This window comes from Eleutherodactylus coqui, chromosome 2 (assembly GCF_035609145.1).
Source record: "Eleutherodactylus coqui strain aEleCoq1 chromosome 2, aEleCoq1.hap1, whole genome shotgun sequence".
Taxonomy (NCBI): domain Eukaryota; kingdom Metazoa; phylum Chordata; class Amphibia; order Anura; family Eleutherodactylidae; genus Eleutherodactylus; species Eleutherodactylus coqui.
Genome location: NC_089838.1, coordinates 190106075 through 190129764, shown reverse-complemented (window position 1 = coordinate 190129764; position 23690 = coordinate 190106075). Strand labels below are relative to the sequence as shown.

Sequence of the window (23690 nt, the reverse complement as noted above, 5' to 3'; positions counted from 1 at the left end):
ACCTAAAAGTCCATGAGAATTAGTAGACAATCCTTTGCTGTTTGAAATGTAAAATCCCAAATGATTTCTCTGATGTGGAGCTGGATTTTTGTAGTGATGAACCAGAATTACAAAGCTGATGGTCCCTTGGATGGTTATGGTGACATTTGATTTAGCAACAATGGAGACCATAAGGTCATCGTTCTTCACCGTTGCACTCTTGTCACATGTAAGAATTAGACGATCTCTACTATCCAGGATAACCTTAGCAGGAGTAACTTCTATATAAGAGCGCCTTGGCTTATTAATGATAATAGTAATTTTGCTGAAGTAGGTCCTTTGTTTCTTATGACCATTGGGTGGGGCTGGAGCTCCGATCAACTCTCCATTTACAGTTACACCTTAGGATGGATAGAACACAATTTACTTAAATTATTCCCAAACTGTGCAGCAATGATTTAATAATGTGTGCAGAATTAAATCAACATTGTATTATTTAAATGATGTGTGCGTGATGAAAAGGAAAATATTACGGACAACTTATGCTCACATGTACAAACTTATTCTACTTAATACTATACATTCACATTGAAATTAGAAAAACATCTTGAATGTGTCACTTTTTATTGCAGAAAATTCAATTTACAGTATGTCTCATTCAAATATTGTTTGTGCATAATTCAGGTAGTTGATTTTGTTCTTAAAGACCACTTAAATAGTTTATTTCTGTGCACTTGGGTCATAACTTTTTCTTTGCAGAAAAAAAGTTTATTTTTTCTCCATATTCGATTTTTTTTATAATTTATTGGAGTGGAATAGAATGAGGTTTGAACTAGGGATCAGGAGCAATCAAGAATCTGGAAGATATAAGACAAATAGACAAGGATAGGGGAACAGAGCACATGTAGGGGGCGGAGAGCAGGGGATAGGGTATATTAATATACTATTTTACTGTCGTTTTTTTTTTCTTTAACATAAAAGTTTTGTTGAGGTGTTTGCCTAATTTTGCACAAATTCCAGGAAACCATTTTAGATGTTAAGCAATTTCAGATGCTCTTTATTGCATAGGGTCTCTTATATAGTGCTACGGATCGAAGATGTTTGCAAATAAAAAAAAGTTTTTGTTATATAAATTTAGTTTATTCGTCACAAATATTCTCAGGAACTTACCAGAGTTTTTGTGGTCTGACACGAGCCTCAGTATGTCCCCAGGTTCGCCATCAATGTTGAAGCACACAGTCAACTTACTCAATGGGAAGTCAACAACAAAATGGGGATCTCCATCCGCTAATAGGAAGTTTAAATATACAAAAGGACAGCTGAGAAGATTTGAATCCAGGTTAAACACAAAGCTTTCAGTAAAAATATTATTGTTTCTCAAGGTCTTGTTTTTACAGATAGAAATAGATCAAGTTTGTTCATTCGAATCTTTAAAGTCAACAGTTTGTACTGATCCTTGGTGTGCAGCCAAGAAACCGACTTTCTGCATTAATAAAATTAAACTGGACAAGTATCTAGACTGAATGTCCCCAATACTAATCCAACATTAATTTTTAGGAAATATTCTCATTGAGAGTGCCAAGCAGATGAATATTATCCTCTCCGCATATCCTGTCGTTTGGTTCTTAGTATGAATCTAGGGTAGCATTACATAACATACAGTATGTGCCATGCTAGCCATGCTAACTGAAACCAACCAACTAAATCATGTCAAGGCCACATTCTGAAGGGTATATTGCACCCATGTACAGCTGTCTGTATTCTGCATGATTTCAATGGGTTTGTTCTCATGAGCACGTGTGGCGCGTGAGGAAAAAAGTAGGGCCTGTTCTATCTCCGAAGACTGTGTGGAACTAGAAAATTTGACCCTTTCGGAGTCCCATGCAGGCAGTCTCCTATACAAGTAACTCAGAATTCTTACACTGGTACATTTTCCTGTTTTCAGCACATTAACTTCTTAAACTGATAATTAATTTGCCGCCTAATATATCCCACCCCTGACAGGTGCCATTGCCACAAGATAATTGATGTCATCAGTGAGCTGTTGTAATGTTGTGACTGATTAGTGTGTGTATATATAGTTTTATTGTGAATGTGCTACTGTTACCCTTATGTAGTAAAGAAGGCATCGGGAATATTCTAACAGTCTGTGTGGTTTCAACGAAAATTAACATGCACGTACCTGATGTTTTGGAGGTGGGAAGTTTGTTCTTGCTTGTTAGTTTAGATGGAACTCCTGTAGACAGATTAAATAACATGTATTACTCTGTATTTCCCTGCCAAAAAATGTCCGATGCTGTTGTGCTTCCTTTTGATAACATGTTTCCGTTGAAAAATATTTACACAGAGCTACTGTACCGTCCACACTTTGAACTCCCATTGTTAGGAAAGCTGACCTGTACCTTCACTTTACTTCTATATGCCCAGTATATAAAGTATATTGCCATGGCTATTTTTAGTAAGAATTGCCATTTGCAACCGTAAAGGGAATGTGTCATCAGAAATGACCTAATATCTAATTAAAGTTTATATGTTAAACATAGTTTAAGAATTTTTGGTGATTTTTTTTTTTAATTTTCTACATCAAGATCTATATTTTAAAAAATCCTATAAATCCTGCCGTTTTTACACTAACCAATAAGCCTAATAATAGTCTGACACTTCCTGATCTGTAGAGAAAACTTTTCAGCAGTCATTTCATTATCTTCACAGGAAGAATTACAATGGAAGCTAACACCAACGTGTATATAGATAACATAGGATTCACCATTCACGATAGGCGAGGGTCACAACTCGACTCCTCTCCCTCCCTGCACAATGGCCTCTACACATGACACAGCACATGCCTGGAACACTCTCCATAGAACTCAATGGGTCCTCTCCTATCTATTGTGTCAATTATCCATGAGTTCTGCTGTAAAGAATAACTAAGTGCTACTGTAAAACATATCTCTACAGTAAATTCAAAATGGCAGCTCCTCTAGTCACATACAGACAGTAGAAGAAATCTACAACCAGCAAATAAAAACGAATTAGAAAAAAGTATAGATTCCGCATTCCCTTTAAATACAGAATTTAAATTAAGCAATTGTTGATATTCCCCAGCTATTAGCTTTGTTCTTCATAATGTTTTTTCTTTGCTTGGATTAAAAGGAAATGTCTCGTGTTTAATTTTAGTTCCATTTACTGAATGTCAGTACATAGATGATTAATTATGTGTTTCTTCTATTTTTAATGTTTCAGCTATTTATTTTTTTCTTTTAAAACCCTTCCTGGGCTGGACATACTGGAGACACACACTTCCTTCTTGAATTTAAAAGCAATACAGGACCCAAATATGTCGGTGTAGTAGTATGGATTATAGATATACAAAAATTGTGTACAAATGATATCATATGAGGTGAATCTCTCTCCTGGTTCGGTTGGGCCACATTCGGCACAACTCCATTTAACATGTAACAGTAGGTGGAAGTGGACTCCTACTATAGGTTACAAGCGTCTAGCTGTGATGCCAACCACTGGCTATGTAGATTAATAGGAAGCAAGGACATCACCTCAGGATGCGACTTATCGTAATGAAGGCCCAAGGTTGACATGCATTGTAGTCTTCTGCCATATTTTTATAAAATGAGATATGACCCCCTGTACCTCCGTAATACAGTAGCAGTTTTGGCATCTCCAGTTGGTCTATAACTAGCAGTGCCCTGAGGTTATGTCCTTGCTTTCTACATTCCTCTTCCTTCCTGTATTTTCTGTATAGATAATACAACAGGGTATGTGTGTTTTATGACAGCTGATATTAATGACGTGAATTGAAAGAGAACTACAAAGCCTATTATAGCCTTCATCAACTTATGGAGTATAGCCTCCTAGTGACTGGGGATGACAGGAGAAATGCATATGGAGTCTTATGTGTGCAGAGTGTAACAATGCTGCACTTAAGGTACCTATACATGGGCTAATTATCACACGAATTATCGCTTAGAAACAGCAAATTTGGGTGATAGTTGTCCCGTGTACAAACAGCCATTGACAGGACACCGAGTGGCAAATAGTTCACTTCTCAGATTCATTTAGTTTTAAGCTCACCTAAAAATCAAGCAATGGTCAGGCCGTGTAAACAAAGAGCCATTCAAACTTTGAGCAACTGCCTATTTACTGTGAATGGAGACGGGCGGACCAGAACAATCCTTGGCCCGCTCAACCTGCATGCACAGAACGACTAGCTCTCCTGAGGTATTCCATGTCAAGTGGTCTAACGCGACCCAGCTTCATATCTAAGACTTTGTTCAAAATTAGTGTATTACACGTGCATAGCATCAAAACAAATTTCGCAAAGTTTTAGTTCTCTGCAGCTGTTGGTTTCTGAGTTAGAACCCCTTGTTTAGAGGAATGTCTGCAAGTTCGCACACAACAATGAATAAAATGCAATTTTTTTAGCTATTAAGAAATTTGGAACTACGTTATCATAAAAGCTAAAAATTGGAGGTCCTGCACAACTTTAATGCTAACTGTAATGGTACCATTGTGAACTTTTCGGGTTTCAAAGGTAGTTTGAAAACTTTGCTCAAAGGGTGCCTCAAAATCTGTCATTCTCCACAGAAGGAAATTTGGGCCAGGGTTTGTGTTACTGTAGCATCCACCCAAAAGGTGATACACAGCTGATATTTGTACCATGTATTATACTAGTGGTAGTCACTATTTAGGGTAATTTTCAGCTCCTGAAGATCTACAGGCACTTCACAAAAATCCATCAAATATGTCATTGTTTACAAAAATGTTAAAAGTTACAATTTTCAAGCTCAATTATAAAAAAAGCCAGCTTAAATTTCTTTCTTACTGATACTATGTGAATGTTTTTTTTCTCTATTAGATCAGTAAGTTTTCATCTTGCAATGCCACCTATGGTGTGCTTATAATTTCTGTCAAAGTATGTTTTTTTTATGCACAACTCCAGACAGTTGTCTCGTGTAAAGGTAGCTTTACAGCAAAGCAGATAAGTTACCTGCAAAAATCAGAAATCATGAGCTCACTGTGTATGTGGCTAGTTTGAACTCTGGAATACTTCAAGATTGTGTTTATATGGATAGTCACTTGAAAAAACACCCACGTGAATTAAAGAACCATATTTAAATAAACTCCTGTTTTAAATCATGTAATTTCTTGATGATAAATTCCATTTAAGACCATAAAACTACGACCTTACCTTGCGTAACCTTTTTCCCTTGCATTGCGAGTAGTTTCTGACCAATCCCTTCTGTATAAAGGCTAGTTGACTCATCTTTGGGAACATCGGCCTGGAATCCATAGTCTTTGACTTCAAGCAGTGTAAATGGGGTCACAAAGTTATACTTCAGCGCAAGTTTGCTAGCCTTTCTTGTTATTGCTCCTTTCTCAACATCACTGTCACTTTTATGCCAAGCCGTGAGGAGTTCCTTGAATGTCAGGTAACCCCACAGTCGTTCTATGTGGCTTCTGTATTCCTTATTGTCCTCAAAGATCTCCGATCCTGTAATCTCATTTTGGCCAGTACCTTCAATCTTGATATCAGCTTCTAGGATAACATATTTATTGTTGTTACTTGCTTTTATTTCCACGTGCAGAATATCGCCGGACTGGTTAACAAGTTTTCCAGCCACCACAATTTCTGATCCGTTAAAGTAGTTGTAGAACATGTTCTGTGTGACATACTCAACGCTGTTTTGGGGGTAGTCAATGCGAATGTCAGACAATAGAGGTGTGCCAATCTCATCATAAAACCTGAAATGCAAATTTTAATATTAAAAGTAGAGTCTACTTGCAATACAGATCAATCAATGATTGTCTATTGTGTAACACTGCTATACCAGTATTTCAGAGAATGACTTGTTGAGAACTAATGTCCATAGACAGATACTGATAAAATGAATTGCATTTCCTTTGTAGGAAGTTGAGAAATACTGTAACAAAAAGTCAGCGTAAAATATATTAATTGACTAATGTAGTAAAACAATAATCACATTTATTTATTTATATAGCACATGTATATTATGCAGTACTTTACATCACTAGATAGTGGGTTCTGACCTCATTGGAGCTCACCATCTATATTCACCTATCTATGTTTTTGGAGAGTAGAAGGAGACTGGAGTAACTAAAGGTGCATTTAGACACTAAGATGATTGTTTAGAATATGACTATTGAGCGATCATTTAGCATAATATATTAATTGGTACTAATGCCTTTCAGTACCAATTAGTAGCCTGTGAGCCGCCGGGAGCTGAATTTATTCAAAAGGAACCACCCACTGTTGTCTGAGTAAATTATCTTCATTCTGCTGTGCTGATTATAGCTGAGAATGTAATCAGCTGTAATAAGCTCTCCTCTGGCAGAACACAGCGTGTGGTCCATCTTATCAGCTGTTCTGCTGAATGACGGATTTCAAGCCAAACTGCAATCCATTGTTCAGCACACAACGATTTTCACTCAAAAGACGGCTTTTGAGCAAATTTTGAGTGATAATCGTGTCTAAATGGGCCTTTACCCTAACACTTCTAAGGACAATTACCATACCACAGAGGACCCTGCATTACGAGACTGCCAGGCACTTTTCCTGTTAATCTGACAGGCCTTCTTTCATTACATGCAACATTATTGTGATTTCTGAGGCATTAAGTTATGGATTAAAGGGTTTTTTCACAACTATCAAAACTTTTCCAGCAACTGGGCCCACTATAAAATAAATAGATATTATTCATCTCTCCTCAGACTCCTGGAGCGGAGCTGAGCGGCTTACACTGCCCCAGCGCTGGCTTATGGGTAGACGGCCAGGCAGAAGCACTGCTGCAGATGATCAGAGGCTGCAGCTTGACCGTCGGCACTCTTGACATCAGCGATCATATCCTGAGCGCCATGATGCCAGGAGTTTGGGGACATGATGCAGCGGCTGGGACAGCCACTCAGCTCCGCTTTGGGGGTCCAAGGGGAGGTGAATATTATCTATTTTTTTTTGTTTTATTAGGGGACCAGCTACTCAAAAAGTTTTTATAGTATTGACAAAACCCTTTTATAGAATTTTAGATAACTTAGAAACATCATGACTGACAAATAATATATGTGAAAGATTTATACATACATATGGATGTTTTTTCTTTATTTAGGTAGAAATACACTTTGAAAATGGTTTCTGATAAATAATATTTCAGCACTGTGCATTTTTGACTCATTAATAACTAAGCAAAATTACACAGGTCTGCGATGAAAAAATTGTAGCATTTTTAATTAGTGGGTTTAACAGTATTTTTTGTGCTGATTACGGTAAAAATAGTGAAAAAATTCCATCACCCCTAGATAAGTCACAAATTTCACCTGAAATTTTCTTATTTTCAGGGTTTTTCAGGTTCGGTACGCGTACGACAACGAATCTAAACTGTCTGCTAGGCGTGACCTTGACTGCAGTCAGTGACTCAGTGTGGAGCCAGCCACTGTGGTGTACGCATCAAACAGTTTTGTGATACGGTATTTAGAAGAAATGGCTACTAGAAGATGTGTCAACTCTCCTAACTGTTTCTGTTATATTTGTGGGTCTTATACCGTCAAGAAGCAACAAAGGAACATTTCTAATTTTGTTCAGAAGGTGTATTTTGCATACTTTGGTATAAAATTAGGGGACCAAGATAAATCTTGGGCTCCCCATATAGTGTGTTCTGTGTGTGTTGAAGAACTGAGACAATGGTTTCAAGGTAAGAAGGAATCATTTCGTTTTGGAGTACCCATGGTTTGGAGAGAGCCTAAAAATCACAGTGATGACTGTTATTTTTGTTCTTGTTCAGTGCAAGGTTTCAATTTAAAAAACAGGAAGGACATTTCATACCCAACCAACATACGTTCGGCTATTCGCCCTGTTCCTCATGGACCTGACTTGCCTATTCCTTCACCTCCGGATACCCTGGACAATATTTTAGACGATTTAGACCAAATGTCACATAGTAGCAGCGATAATAATGACAGCTATGATCCAGGTACCAATGACCCTGAACTTCTCTCTATCAGACTTGAACGATTTAGTACGAGATCTGGGCCAACCAAAGGATTCAGCGGAAGTGTTAGGGTCTAGACTTAAAGAAAGACATATGTTAACCTCCGGTGTTTCATTTTCATGGTACCGACCTAGAGAAAAGGAATTTGTCCCTTTTTTTTTACACAAGAGGGTGAACTAGTTTTCTGCAACAATGTACCTGGAATCATGGAAATGTTCAACATAACGTATGACCCAGAGGAATGGAGACTTTTCATAGATTCGTCAAAAAGGAGTTTGAAAGCCGTACTTCTTCACAATGGTAACGAATATGCTTCTGTGCCTGTTGGACACTCAGTCCATTTGAAAGAATGCTACGAAAATCTTGGGTTTGTTCTTAATAAGCTCAGCTACTCTGACCATAAATGGACCATTTGTGGGGATTTGAAAGTTATTTCCATGTTACTAGGTCAACAAAGTGGTTACACAAAGTTTCCATGTTTCCTCTGTGAATGGGATAGCCGTGACAGGAAACAACACTATGTCAAGCAGACCTGGCCAATCAGAAAGGCTCTTATTCCTGGAGTTAAAAATGTTGAAAGACAAAGTTTAGTGGATCCTAAAAAGATCTTACTTCCACCACTTCATATCAAATTGGGACTAATGAAACAGTTTGTGAAAGCATTACACAAAGAAGGAGAGTGTTTCAAGTATCTTTGTGAACAGTTTCCTGGTCTATCAGATGCTAAGCTGAAAGAGGGAGTCTTTGTTGGGCCTGACATAAGAAAACTTTTAAAAGATGAAATCTTTGTCACTAAAATGGAAATGGAAGAAAAAAATGCCTGGGATTCATTTAAACTTGTTGTAACAGGCTTTCTTGGAAATAAAAAAGACCCAAACTACAAAACTTTGGTTGCTGAATTGTTACAAAACTACAAAATCTGGGGCTGCAACATGAGTGTCAAAGTCCATTTCCTTCACTCACATCTGGACTACTTTCCAGAAAATCTTGGGGCTGTAAGTGAGGAACAAGAAGAACGTTTCCATCAAGATCTAAAAGAAATGGAGTGCAGATACCAAGGTCGATGGAATGTCAACATGATGGCAGACTACTGTTGGATGTTAAAAAGGGAAAATTCACAAGAACACAGCCGAAAAAGTACCAAAAGAAGCTTTGATGGAAAAAGAAAATGTTTTTACAAAGACTTATAATAACTTTGCAACACATGTGTATCACTATTATGCTTATTTTAGCTAGGAATTGTTGTTGGTTTTTTTTGCTTTTACTTCCTGTTAAAATAATAAAAACAAATAAAAAAAATTCTGTTTTTTGTATTTTTTCCAAATACTTCAACTTTATTTTGTAGGCAAGCCTTACGTGATAGAAAAAAACCCATGTCATTTTTGAAATCTGTGCAAAAAACTACATAAAGATGATTTAACAAAATCAAAACAATTTTTTAAAAAGGGTTTTTTTTGCAGACCTGTGTTATTTTTAGGCATAGCAGACCTGTGCCTATAGGCAGCCCTTAGAGGAAAGAACACCTACTGAAGGGAGACTTTACATATGAATACACTGAGGTGTATATTCATATGTAAATGATGGTACTTAATAATGTCGATTAGGTAAGCATTAGTAAGGGGAGGACTCCCATGGAGGGGCCACAGAAAGGCTGCTAGATATGCAATGTTCACCACAATGGAGACAAACATTTTAAAGCCATACATGACTGTAGGTGTGGCCTACTTCATGCGCTGAGTCTAAGGCACCAGATAACCTCCGCATGGTTCAGGTAGCCGGCTCAAGATTGACTGAGCCTTCCATCCTTCTGAGGTTGGTAAAATGAGCACCCAGCTTGGTGGGGAGTAATAAATTACCTGAAAGCGCTGCAGAATAAGTTGGCGCTATACAAATAACAAGATTTACTTATCTTTATTAGAATTTGTGCTACAGGTCCCTGAGCACAGATTATCCAATAGTACCACATGATGCATATATTATAGTATTAACTACGGTACGTATTACTGCAAAAGTTTCACGTATATGAACAGAAAAACAAATCATTAGATTTAATAATGTCTTTATACAGCACCAACGTATTCTGCAGCACTTTACAATTGGGTAAATGACAAGTTATGAAATAAATGTAGAATGAATGAGAAAAAGGAGAGAGGTCCCAGCATGTAAGAGTTTACAATGGAACCGGAAGGATGCAACGAAAACTTGGTGCTAATTTTGTCTTGGGTATCAGCCCCTTGTGTTTGCAACAGTAATATAAATAAACCTGTATGAGCCAATAAACACAAGGCCTAGCATGAATGCTCAATCATATAGTTGCCACAGTGTACATAATCATATAGATAAAGTGGTTAAATAGCAGTGCTACACAACTGATGTTAAGATTCCTGGTAGCCACAAACTTAGGGTACCAGGCAGGGGCGTAACTATAGAAGATGCAGGGGATGCGGTTGCACCCGGGCCCAGGAGCCTTAGGGGGCCCATAAGGCCTCTCTTCTCCATATGGGGAGCCCAATACTATGAATAAAGCGTTATAGTTTGGGGGCCCCGTTACAGGTTTTGCATTGGGGCCCAGGAGCTTCCAGTTACACCTCTGATACCTGGCTATTTGAGGTACCCCCTTCAGCAGGGACAGCTGATACACCCTGTGTATGTACAGAGGTCACACACTCCTAAACTCAGCTTTGGCTGCAGTGTTTTTTTTAAAAAAAGGAAGTTACCGTACAACCATGAAACTGTCGATGTAGGCTTTTCAAGGGTGAGTCAATCATTCTTTGTAAGTTTAACCAATATCTTATTTATTCATACTTTTCCATCCAACTATCAGACCTAAGACCCTTTTACACCAACGATTATCGCTCAAAATTCATCCAAATGCCCGAAAGTGAGCGATACTCATTACATGTAAATGCGGGCAGTCATGCACTATTCGTTCAATTGTTCAGTGCTGGTTTTTAGCCCGCATAAAAACCATTATATGACCACTTAAAAGACATTTCATTTGAATGGAATTCGTTCAGTCTTTTGAGCGGCTCGCCGATTTGAATGGACTGATTTTATGTATGAAAGGCAAACACAGAGAACATTCTTTACTCATGTCCAAAGAAGACAATGGAATCCTGCCAGTCAGATTATCCCTCACATAAACACATGCCTACCTGAACAAACAACTCAGTGTGAGTTTACTTTAGCTAATGTGGAGATGGAAATGATTAAAAGCCATTATCTATATGTGTGATTTTATGCAAAACGGCATCAGTTTGTTCAGTCGTGCATCCGTTTTAGCGATAAACGCTGCGTGAGAAAGCGCCTTTCTCTCAACCAGTTTTAGTTTTATTTCCTGGACATGACCATATAAATAAAAAACAATGCCATACAAACCTCAATCTAGCATAAACCTACAAGTTGTCTAGCATATTTAAGGCTGGGTTCTCATATACCTGGCCACCCAGCTTTTTTGTCCCCGCCGGCACTGTAGTGAAATGCTAGAAAGAAACTGGTGCCAATTGCCTATGGGACAGTTTAAGGCATCTGGCACATTAGTTCTGATGCTGGGCAGAAAAATGTTGCATGCGGGGTTTTTATGTTCAGTTGTGGACAATGGAATGAGCCAGATCAGTTCAGACAGAAACAACATCTTTTCTGTCTGAGGAATACATTCCAACAACAGAGATACCATCCACTAGCTATAGACGAACAAATTTAAAAAGCCACAAAGATTCCAAGAAGCAGTCTCTTGGAAATCAAACAGAAGGAAGAGAACAGCAGGGTGCCTCCAGTGGTCACTTATAACCCCCAGATGAACATCTTGAGGAAAATCACTGCTGATCTCCAACCCATACACCACAAGGATAATAGACTGAAAGAAATATTCCCACATTTACCTCTCCTCTCATACAAACAGCCATTGATTCTAAGTAATTTCTTACTCTGAAGTGCCCTTTCATCACCATCAGAGATAGGTACTTCCCTTGTAACTGCAAGAAATGCAAGACCAGTAGCCACATCCTACCAATAGACACAGTCCACATACTAAACAGTTCACAGCTCGCTTTTAGGGTCACCGAGGGTCGTGAATGACTAAACGGCTAACAACACATACCCAACACACAACGGGACTGTAAAATCACTGACACTTTCTCATGCACCATGCATTCTGCAATGTGGTGTACATGATAACATGTACAAGGTGTCTTGATAGAAACTGTGGTACATTGGGAAGTCAAACGCTATAGTCTAGGACAAATTTGCACAGAAATGAAGAAGCTTGATACACCTGTGGCAAATATTTTTTCTAGGTCAGACCACAGTGTTACAGATTTAAACATCTTAATACTCAAAGATCATTTTAAGAACAAGAGACAGAAAACTTTGGGAATTCACACTGATAAGGACTTCCCAGTCAGTAACAAAAGGACTGAATCTAAGGGCGCTTTTAGATGGAACGATTTATTGTTCATATGAGCGATGAAGCCTGTTTATACAGGCAGATAAATTGTTCGCCCGATAAATCGTTCTGTCGATCACACTCATTGTACCAGTGAATGAAAACGACTGAAGATTGGTATTTGAACTGAATGATCAGTGAAACAGCCAACAATGATTTTCATTTTTACATGAAATGACCGATAAACGATAATTATCCTTCATAGTTGGATCGTTAGCTATGTTTACACAAATTCAAACAATCCAGTCATTTTTTTTAACGATAATCATTCTGTATAAATGCACATCAACATCCAGGATTGTTACAATCTGGGCTTTATCAGCACATGGTATGGGCATGCCTGCAAGGGGTTTCCCTACTTCCACTCCCTCAATCCTGCACCCATTGAAGATGGAGTATAAATCACACCTCAATACAACCCTACACACCAAAAATACACACTGCCACCATCGACAGATACCTAAGTTTGGTAATATACCGGGGTACAGGCACTCACTGGACTCCAGCAGTCAATGTTAACTCTAGAGATGAGCGAACGCGTTCGTCCGAGCTTGATATTCGTGCGAATATTAGGGTGTTCGGGATGTTCGTTATTCGTAACGAACACCATGCGGTGTTCTGGTTACTTTCACTTCCTTCCCTGAGACGTTAGCGCGCTTTTCTGGCCAATTGAAAGACAGGGAAGGCATTACAACTTCCCCCTGCAACGTTTAAGCCCTATACCACCCCCCTGCTGTGAGTGGCTGGGGAGATCAGGTGTCACCCGAACATAAAAGTCGGCCCCTCCCGCGGTTCGCCTCAGATGCGGTGTGAGTTAGATGAGGGACAGTGCTGTTTGTACCGGAGCTGCTGTAGGGAAAGAATTGGTAGTTAGTGTAGGCTTCAAGACCCCCCAAAGGTCCTTATTAGGGCCACTGATAGCTGTGTGTTGGCTGCTGTTAGCAGTGGCAAATTTTTTTTTCTCAAAATCGCCTCTGCAGACCGTTGCACCTGGCATTAGGGACAGAAGTGCTGCATAGGCAGGGAGAGTGTTAGGAGTGAGTGTAGCCTTCAAGAACCTCAACGGTCCTTTCTAGGGCCATATTTATCCGTGTGCAGTACTGTCCAGGCTGCTGTTAGCTGTGCTGCATTTTTTTTTGCTTCTCAAAATCGCCTCTGCAGACCATTGCACCCTGCATTGATACTGCAGGGAAAGAATTGTATAGGCAGGGCCACAACACAGTTATTATTCATAGAATATACGCAGTGCTGCCTTTTGGTGGAAAAAAACTGAAAACAAATCTATTTGTCCAGCCTCTGTCCGTCCTAAGGGCGGTGGACACGTGTGAGCTGCTTGAACAACATTGCTAAATCAGACGCACCCAGCTACGCTTTACTGCTGGCTTCGCCATTTGCTTTCCTTAATTGGGAAAAAAATACCTGCTCTCCAAGAGTTATAATAACTCTGCTACCCTCACGTTCTGTGACACATAAGCAGGGACACAGCACAGTTATTAAACTTCTCATGTTCATTGAATATACGCAGTGCTGCCTTTTGGTGGAAAAAAACTGAAAACAAATCTATTTGTCCAGCCTCTGTCCGTCCTAAGGGCGGTGGACACGTGTGAGCTGCTTGAACAACATTGCTAAATCAGACGCACCCAGCTACGCTTTACTGCTGGCTTCGCCATTTGCTTTCCTTAATTGGGAAAAAAATACCTGCTCTCCAAGAGTTATAATAACTCTGCTACCCTCACGTTCTGTGACACATAAGCAGGGACACAGCACAGTTATTAAACTTCTCATGTTCATTGAATATACGCAGTGCTGCCTTTTGGTGGAAAAAAACTGAAAACAAATCTATTTGTCCAGCCTCTGTCCGTCCTAAGGGCGGTGGACACGTGTGAGCTGCTTGAACAACATTGCTAAATCAGACGCACCCAGCTACGCTTTACTGCTGGCTTCGCCATTTGCTTTCCTTAATTGGGAAAAAAATACCTGCTCTCCAAGAGTTATAATAACTCTGCTACCCTCACGTTCTGTGACACATAAGCAGGGACACAGCACAGTTATTAAACTTCTCATGTTCATTGAATATACGCAGTGCTGCCTTTTGGTGGAAAAAAACTGAAAACAAATCTATTTGTCCAGCCTCTGTCCGTCCTAAGGGCGGTGGACACGTGTGAGCTGCTTGAACAACATTGCTAAATCAGACGCACCCAGCTACGCTTTACTGCTGGCTTCGCCATTTGCTTTCCTTAATTGGGAAAAAAATACCTGCTCTCCAAGAGTTATAATAACTCTGCTACCCTCACGTTCTGTGACACATTAGCAGGGACACAGCACAGTTATTAAACTTAGATTATTCATTCACTAGAGGCAGTGGGGCCTTTCGTTTTCCAAAAAGGGAAAAAATTATATTTGGCCTGCAGTCTTGCGCCAATTTATTTCCTGCCTGTGAAATCAAATCACTGGTAATACAGCATGCTGAGGGGTAGGGGTAGGCCTAGAGGACGTGGACGCGGCCGAGGACGCGGAGGGCCAAGTCAGGGTGTGGGCACAGGCCGAGCTCCTGATCCCGGTGTGTCGCAGCCGACTGCTGCGCGATTAGGAGAGAGGCACGTTTCTGGCGTCCCCACATTCATCGCCCAATTAATAGGTCCACGCGGGAGACGGTTATTAGAAAATGAGCAGTGTGAGCAGGTCCTGTCCTGGATGGCAGAAAGTGCTTCGAGCAACCTATCGTCAACACGCAGTTCTGCGCCGTCCACTGCTGCAAATCCGAATCCTCTGTCTGCTGCTCCTCCTTCCTCCCAGCCTCCTCACTCCACTACAATGACACCTGCTCAGGAGCGGGAACACTCCCAGGAACTGTTCTCGGGCCCCTGCTTAGATTGGGCAGCAGCGGTTCCTCTCCCACCAGAGGAGTTTATCGTCACTGATGCCCAACCATTCGAAAGTTCCCGGGGTCCGAGGGAAGAGGCTGGGGACTTCCGCCAACTGTCTCAACAACTTTCTGTGGGTGAGGAGGATGATGACGATCAGACACAGTTGTCTTGCAGTGAGGTAGTAGTAAGGGCAGTAAGTCCAAGGGAGCAGCGCACAGAGGATTCGGAGGAAGAGCAGCAGGACGATGAGGTGACTGACCCCACCTGGTGTGCAACGCTTACTCAGGAGGACAGGTCTTCAGAGGGGGAGTCAAGGGCATCAGCAGGGCAGGTTGCAAGAGGCAGTGCGGTGGCCAGGGCCAGGGGTAGAGGCAGGGCCAGACCGAATAATCCACCAAGTGTTTCCCAAAGCGCCCCCTCGCGCCATGCCACCCTGCAGAGGCCGAGGTGCTCTAAGGTCTGGCAGTTTTTCACAGAGACGCCTGACGACCGACGAACAGTGGTGTGCAACCTTTGTTGCGCAAAGCTCAGCCGGGGAGCCAACACCAACAGCCTCACCACCACCACCATGCGCAGACATATGATGGCCAAGCACCCCACAAGGTGGGACGAAGGCCGTTCACCGCCTCCGGTTTGCACCCCTGCCTCTCCCCCTGTGCCCCAACCTGCCACTGAGATGCAACCCCCCTCTCAGGACACAGGCACTACCGCCTCATGGCCTGCACCCACACCCTCATCTCCGCTGTCCTCGGCCCCATCCAGCAGTGTAGTTCAGCGCACCGTTCAGCCGTCGCTTGCGCAAGTGTTCGAGCGCAAGCGCAAGTACGCCGCCACGCACCCGCACGCTCAAACGTTAACCGTCCGCATAGCAAAATTAATCAGCCTTGAGATGCTGCCGTATAGGGTTGTGGAAACTGAGTCCTTCAAAAGTATCATGGAGGCGGCGGCCCCGCGCTACTCAGTTCCCAGTCGCCACTACTTTTCCCGATGTGCCGTCCCAGCCCTGCACGACCACGTCTCCCGCAACATTGTGCGCGCCCTCACCAACGCGGTTACTGCCACGGTCCACTTAACTACGGACACGTGGACAAGCACAGGCGGGAAAGGGCCACTACATCTCCCTGACGGCACATTGGGTGAATTTAGTGGAGGCTGGGACAGAGTCAGAGCCTGGGACCGCTCACGTCCTACCCACCCCCAGAATTGCGGGCCCCAGCTCGGTGCTGGTATCTGCGGAGGTGTATGCTTCCTCCACTAAAGCACCCTCCTCCTCCTCCTCTGTCTCGCAATCAAGATGTGTTAGCAGCAGCATGTCGCCAGCAGTCGGTGTCGCGCGGTGTGGCAGCACAGCGGTGGGCAAGCGTCAGCAGGCCGTGCTGAAACTACTCAGCTTAGGCGATAAGAGGCACACGGCCCACGAACTGCTGCAGGGTCTGACACAGCAGACCGACCGCTGGCTTGCGCCGCTGAGCCTCCAACCGGGCATGGTCGTGTGTGACAACGGCCGTAACCTGGTGGCGGCTCTGCAGCTTGGCAGCCTCACGCACGTGCCATGCCTGGCCCACGTCTTTAATTTGGTGGTTCAGCGGTTTCTGAAAAGCTACCCACGCTTGTCAGACCTGCTCGTAAAGGCGCGCCGGCTCTGCGCACATTTCCGCAAGTCCCACACGGACGCTGCCACCCTGCGCACCCTGCAACATCACTTTAAGCTGCCAGTGCACCGACTGCTGTGCGACGTGCCCACACGGTGGAACTCTACGCTCCACATGTTGGCCAGGCTCTATGAACAACGTAGAGCTATAGTCGAATACCAACTCCAACATGGGCGGCGCAGTGGGAGTCAGCCTCCTCAATTCCTTTCAGAAGAGTGGGCCTGGTTGGCAGACATCTGCCATGTCCTTGGTAATTTTGAGGAGTCTACCCAGGTGGTGAGCGGCGATGCTACAATCATTAGCGTCACCATTCCTCTGCTATGCATCTTGAGAAATTCCCTGCAAACCATAAAGGCAGCTGCTTTGCGCTCGGAAACGGGGGCGGGGGAAGACAGTATGCCGCTGGATAGTCAGGGCACCCTCCTGTCTATTTCTCAGCGCATACAGGAGGAGGAGGAGCATGAGGAGGATGAGGAGGAGGGGGAAGAGACAGCTTGGGCCGCTGCTGACGGTACACCGGCTGATTGCCTGTCATCCTTTCAGCGTGTATGGCCTGAGGAGGAGGAGGAGGAGGAGGAGGATCCTGAAAGTGATCTTCCTAGTGAGGACAGCCATGTGTTGCGTACTGGTACCCTGGCACACATGGCTGACTTCATGTTAGGATGCCTTTCTCGTGACCCTCGCGTTGCACGCATTCTGGCCACAACGGATTACTGGGTGTACACACTGCTCGATCCACGGTATAAGGAGAACCTGCCCACTCTGATTCCCGAAGAGGAAAGGGGTTCGAGAGTGTTGCTATACCACAGGACCCTTGCGGACAAGCTGATGGTAAAATTCCCAGCCGACAGCGCTAGTGGCAGAAGGCGCAGTACCGAGGGCAAGGTAGCAGGGGATGTGCGTAGATCGAGCAGCATGTACATCCCAGGCAGTGCAACAGTCTTTAAGGGCCTGGCCAGCTTTATGGCTCCCCACCAAGACTGTGTCACCGCTCCCCAGTCACGGCTGAGTCGGCGGGAGCACTGTAAAAGGATGGTGAGGGAGTACGTAGCGGATCGCACGACCATCCTTGGTGACGCCTCTGCCCCCTACAACTACTGGGTGTCGAAGCTGGACACGTGGCCTGAACTAGCCCTGTATGCCCTTGAGGTGCTTGCTTGTCCTGCGGCTAGCGTCTTGTCGGAAAGGGTGTTTAGTGCGGCTGGGGGAATCATCACAGATAAGCGTAGCCGCTTGTCAACCGACAGTGCCGACAGGCTAACACTCATCAAGATGAACAAAGGCTGGATTTCCCCAGACTTCTGTTCTCCACCAGCGGACAGCAGCGATACGTAAGCAATACGTAGGCTGCACCCACGGATGGAAGCTACGTTCTCTCTCACCATCCAAAACGGGGACATTTCTGCTTCATCAATCTGTGTCTAATATTCCTCCTCCTCCTCCTCCTGCTCCTCCTCCTGAAACCTCACGTAATCACGCTGAACGGGCAATTTTTCTTAGGGCCACAAGGCTCACTCAAATAATTTTTCAGAACAATTTTTATAAGTTTCAATTAGCTTAAAAGCGTTGGAACTTTAACTTGAACCAATTTTTCGTTACACTGGGCTGCCTCCAGGCCTAGTTACCACTTAAGCCACATTAACCAAAGCGATTCACCTGCCATCTTGGTTGGGCATGGCCAATTTTTACTGAGGTACATTAGTACTGTTGGTACACCAATTTTTTGGGGCCCTCACCTACAGTGTAATCATAGTAATTTCTATGTTCTTCGCCTGCACTCATGGTACAGAAAGGTGTGTGGGGTTGGCCTACACTTTAGCTACATAAATGTCACTTGTGCCTTGGCTATACTAAGGCTACTGAAATGGTACTAAGACTGCGCTCCCGCTATACTGCTGCTTCGGAATTGTTACTGGGGCCTGTCTTGAGTGCTACTATTGCTTACATGGAACGAAGACTGCGCTCCCGCTATACTGCTGCTTCAGAATTGTTACTGGGGCCTGTCTTGAGTGCTACTATTGCTTACATGGAACGAAGACTGCGCTCCCGCTATACTGCTGCTTCAGAATTGTTACTGGGGCCTGTCTTGAGTGCTACTATTGCTTACATGGAACGAAGACTGCGCTCCCGCTATACTGCTGCTTCAGAATTGTTACTGGGGCCTGTCTTGAGTGCTACTATTGCTTACATGGAACGAAGACTGCGCTCCCGCTATACTGCTGCTTCAGAATTGTTACTGGGGCCTGTCTTGAGTGCTACTATTGCTTACATGGAACGAAGACTGCGCTCCCGCTATACTGCTGCTTCAGAATTGTTACTGGGGCCTGTCTTGAGTGCTACTATTGCTTACATGGAACGAAGACTGCGCTCCCGCTATACTGCTGCTTCAGAATTGTTACTGGGGCCTGTCTTGAGTGCTACTATTGCTGACATGGAACGGACACGTGGAGAGGACACGTAGTGCCTCAAAAACATCCCCCTCCTCCTCCAACAGGGAAAACATTGTTGGCAAATGCCTTTGCATTGGTTCGTCTGGTGGCAGTCCAAGAATTTCACCTTTACCGACACTACAAGAGAGCCCCCCCACCATCCCCCCGCCACGGCCCACTTAATCCTGGCCACATTCCGAAAACCAACAAAATACAACCGTGCTACTAGGTCCGCAGTCACCACCACATTACCACCAACGCGGTTACTGTTAAGGTGCATATAACCACGGACACGTGGAGAGGACACGTAGTGCCTCAAAAACATCCCCCTCCTCCTCCAACAGGGAAAACATTGTTGGCAAATGCCTTTGCATTGGTTCGTCTGGTGGCAGTCCAAGAATTTCACCTTTACCGACACTACAAGAGAGCCCCCCCACCATCCCCCCGCCACGGCCCACTTAATCCTGGCCACATTCCGAAAACCAACAAAATACAACCGTGCTACTAGGTCCGCAGTCACCACCACATTACCACCAACGCGGTTACTGTTAAGGTGCATATAACCACGGACACGTGGAGAGGACACGTAGTGCCTCAAAAACATCCCCCTCCTCCTCCAATAGGGAAAACATTGTTGGCAAATGCCTTTGCATTGGTTCGTCTGGTGGCAGTCCAAGAATTTCACCTTTACCGACACTACAAGAGAGCCCCCCCCACCATCCCCCCGCCACGGCCCACTTAATCCTGGCCACATTCCGAAAACCAACAAAATACAACCGTGCTACTAGGTCCGCAGTCACCACCACATTACCACCAATGCGGTTACTGTTAAGGTGCATATTACCAGTCTGACTGGGGCATGCAGACACCTTGACAGAATGAATAGTGTGTGGCACATAGGTTCCCCATTGCTATGCCCAGGTGTGCAGCTCCTGATGGCGGTGGCACAGGATTCTATTTCTCATTGCTTCTGTACAGCATTGTGGGCTATCGCCCCGCCCCTATTAAGAGGGTCGCTACCTAGCCGTGCCAACCCTGTGCAGTGTGTGCCTGCGGTCCCTCGTCGTGGCAGACGCACTTCTAAATAGACATGAGGGTGGTGTGGCATGAGGGCAGCTGAAGGCTGCGCAGGGACAGTTTGGTGTGCGCTGTGGGGGGGAGGGGGTGCGGTTGGGCAGCATGTAACCCAGGAGAAGTGTCAGTGGAGTGTCATGCAGGCAGTGATTGTGCTTTGTTGGAGGTAGTGTGGTGCTTAGCAAAGGTATGCCATGCTAATGAGGGCTTTTCAGAAGTAAAAGTTGTTGGGAGGGGGGGGGCCCACTCTTGCCGGTATTGTGGCTTAATAGTGGGACCTGTGAACTTGAGATGCAGCCCAACATGTAGCCCCTCGCCTGCCCTATCCGTCACTGTGTCATTCCCATCACTTTCCTGAATTGCCCAGATTTTCACACATGAAAACCTTAGCGAGCATCGGCGAAATACAAAAATGTTCTGGTCGCCCATTGACTTCAATGGGGTTCGTTGTTCGAAACGAACCCTCGAGCATCACGGGAAGTTCGTTCCGAATAACGAACACCCGAACATTTTGGTGTTCGCTCATCTCTAGTTAACTCTCTTACCAGGGACTATAGGTGTTTATAGAATAACAAAGACTGAATTTATTAAACTCAAAGCTTTAATCTGAAAATGTGCAATGCTTATAAAAAGTTACAAATATAAAAAGGATAAACAATATGAAACGTAAACAGTTATGAAAACAAAAAGGGAATAAAATTAGTGCACCAGAACTTTAACGATTGGATAGTTTAAAGCTGGGCCTGAGGGCACATGGTGGGTACGGGCAGTCCTGTAAGTATGTACAGACTCCTGTAGTCTGACAGGACTCGGTGGTCTTGTCATCTAGTTTTTTTTAATGATATTTTGTTCATCATACCCACAAATCACTTGTCAATAGATCACAAAATTTTTTGCATCTCTGCCAAGGAGTCACTACTAGAGATGAGCGAACGTGTTCTTCCGAGCTTGATATTCGTGCGAATATTAGGGTGTTCGGGATGTTCGTTATTCGTAACGAACACCATGCGGTGTTCTGGTTATTTTCACTTCCTTCCCTGAGACGTTAGCGCGCTTTTCTGGCCAATTGAAAGACAGGGAAGGCATTACAACTTCCCCCTGTGACGTTCAAGCCCTATACCACCCCCCTGCTGTGAGTGGCTGGGAAGATCAGGTGTCACCCGAACATAAAAGTCGGCCCCTCCCACGGCTCGCCTCAGATGCCTGGTGAGTTAGCTGAGGGACAGTGCTGTTTGTACCGGAGCTGCTGTAGGGAAAGAATTGGTAGTTAGTGTAGGCTTCAAGACCCCCCAAAGGTCCTTATTAGGGCCACTGATAGCTGTGTGTTGGCTGCTGTTAGCAGTGGGAATTTTTTTTTCCTCAAAATCGCCTCTGCAGACCGTTGCACCTGGCATTAGGGACAGAAGTGCTGCATAGGCAGGGAGAGTGTTAGGAGTGAGTGTAGCCTTCAAGAACCTCAACGGTCCTTTCTAGGGCCATATTTATCCGTGTGCAGTACTGTCCAGGCTGCTGTTAGCTGTGCTGCATTTTTTTTTGCTTCTCAAAATCGCCTCTGCAGACCATTGCACCCTCCATTGATACTGCAGGGAAAGAATTGTATAGGCAGGGCGACAACACAGTTGTTATTCATTGAATATACGCAGTGCTGCCTTTTGGTGCCAAAAAACTGAAAACAAATCTATTTGTCCAGCCTCTGTCCGTCCTTACGGGCTGTGGACACGTGTGAGCTGCGTGAACAACATTGCTAAATCAGACGCACCCAGCTACGCTTTACTGCTGGCTTCGCCATTTGCTTTCCTTAATTGGGAAAAAAATACCTGCTCTCCAAGAGTTATAATAACTCTGCTACCCTCACGTTCTGTGACACATAAGCAGGGACACAGCACAGTTATTAAACTTCTCATGTTCATTGAATATACGCAGTGCTGCCTTTTGGTGGAAAAAAACTGAAAACAAATCTATTTGTCCAGCCTCTGTCCGTCCTAAGGGCGGTGGAGACGTGTGAGCTGCGTGAACAACATTGCTAAATCAGACGCACCCAGCTACGCTTTACTGCTGGCTTCGCCATTTGCTTTCCTTAATTGGGAAAAAAATACCTGCTCTCCAAGAGTTATAATAACTCTGCTACCCTCACGTTCTGTGACACATAAGCAGGGACACAGCACAGTTATTAAACTTCTCATGTTCATTGAATATACGCAGTGCTGCCTTTTGGTGGAAAAAAACTGAAAACAAATCTATTTGTCCAGCCTCTGTCCGTCCTAAGGGCGGTGGAGACGTGTGAGCTGCGTGAACAACATTGCTAAATCAGACGCACCCAGCTACGCTTTACTGCTGGCTTCGCCATTTGCTTTCCTTAATTGGGAAAAAAATACCTGCTCTCCAAGAGTTATAATAACTCTGCTACCCTCACGTTCTGTGACACATAAGCAGGGACACAGCACAGTTATTAAACTTCTCATGTTCATTGAATATACGCAGTGCTGCCTTTTGGTGGAAAAAAACTGAAAACAAATCTATTTGTCCAGCCTCTGTCCGTCCTAAGGGCGGTGGAGACGTGTGAGCTGCGTGAACAACATTGCTAAATCAGACGCACCCAGCTACGCTTTACTGCTGGCTTCGCCATTTGCTTTCCTTAATTGGGAAAAAAATACCTGCTCTCCAAGAGTTATAATAACTCTGCTACCCTCATGTTCTGTGACACATAAGCAGGGACACAGCACAGTTATTAAACTTCTCATGTTCATTGAATATACGCAGTGCTGCCTTTTGGTGGAAAAAAACTGAAAACAAATCTATTTGTCCAGCCTCTGTCCGTCCTAAGGGCGGTGGAGACGTGTGAGCTGCGTGAACAACATTGCTAAATCAGACGCACCCAGCTACACTTTACTGCTGGCTTCGCCATTTGCTTTCCTTAATTGGGAAAAAAATACCTGCTCTCCAAGAGTTATAATAACTCTGCTACCCTCACGTTCTGTGACACATAAGCAGGGACACAGCACAGTTATTAAACTTCTCATGTTCATTGAATATACGCAGTGCTGCCTTTTGGTGGAAAAAAACTGAAAACAAATCTATTTGTCCAGCCTCTGTCCGTCCTAAGGGCGGTGGAGACGTGTGAGCTGCGTGAACAACATTGCTAAATCAGACGCACCCAGCTACGCTTTACTGCTGGCTTCGCCATTTGCTTTCCTTAATTGGGAAAAAAATACCTGCTCTCCAAGAGT

General features: G+C 43.8%; 1 protein-coding gene across 1 annotated transcript in view; it reads right to left on the bottom strand.

Moving 5' to 3' along the window:
* Positions 1–23690, bottom strand: part of ITIH5 (inter-alpha-trypsin inhibitor heavy chain 5) — a 95106-nt gene that overhangs the window by 6122 nt on the left and 65294 nt on the right. Inside the window, exons 10-13 of the mRNA XM_066592098.1 lie at positions 5186–5739; positions 2162–2215; positions 1150–1266; positions 3–380 (exon numbers count right to left, since the gene is read on the bottom strand). Of these exons, the coding sequence (XP_066448195.1) occupies positions 3–380; positions 1150–1266; positions 2162–2215; positions 5186–5739 (1103 nt within the window). The remainder of the gene's footprint in view (positions 1–2; positions 381–1149; positions 1267–2161; positions 2216–5185; positions 5740–23690) is intronic.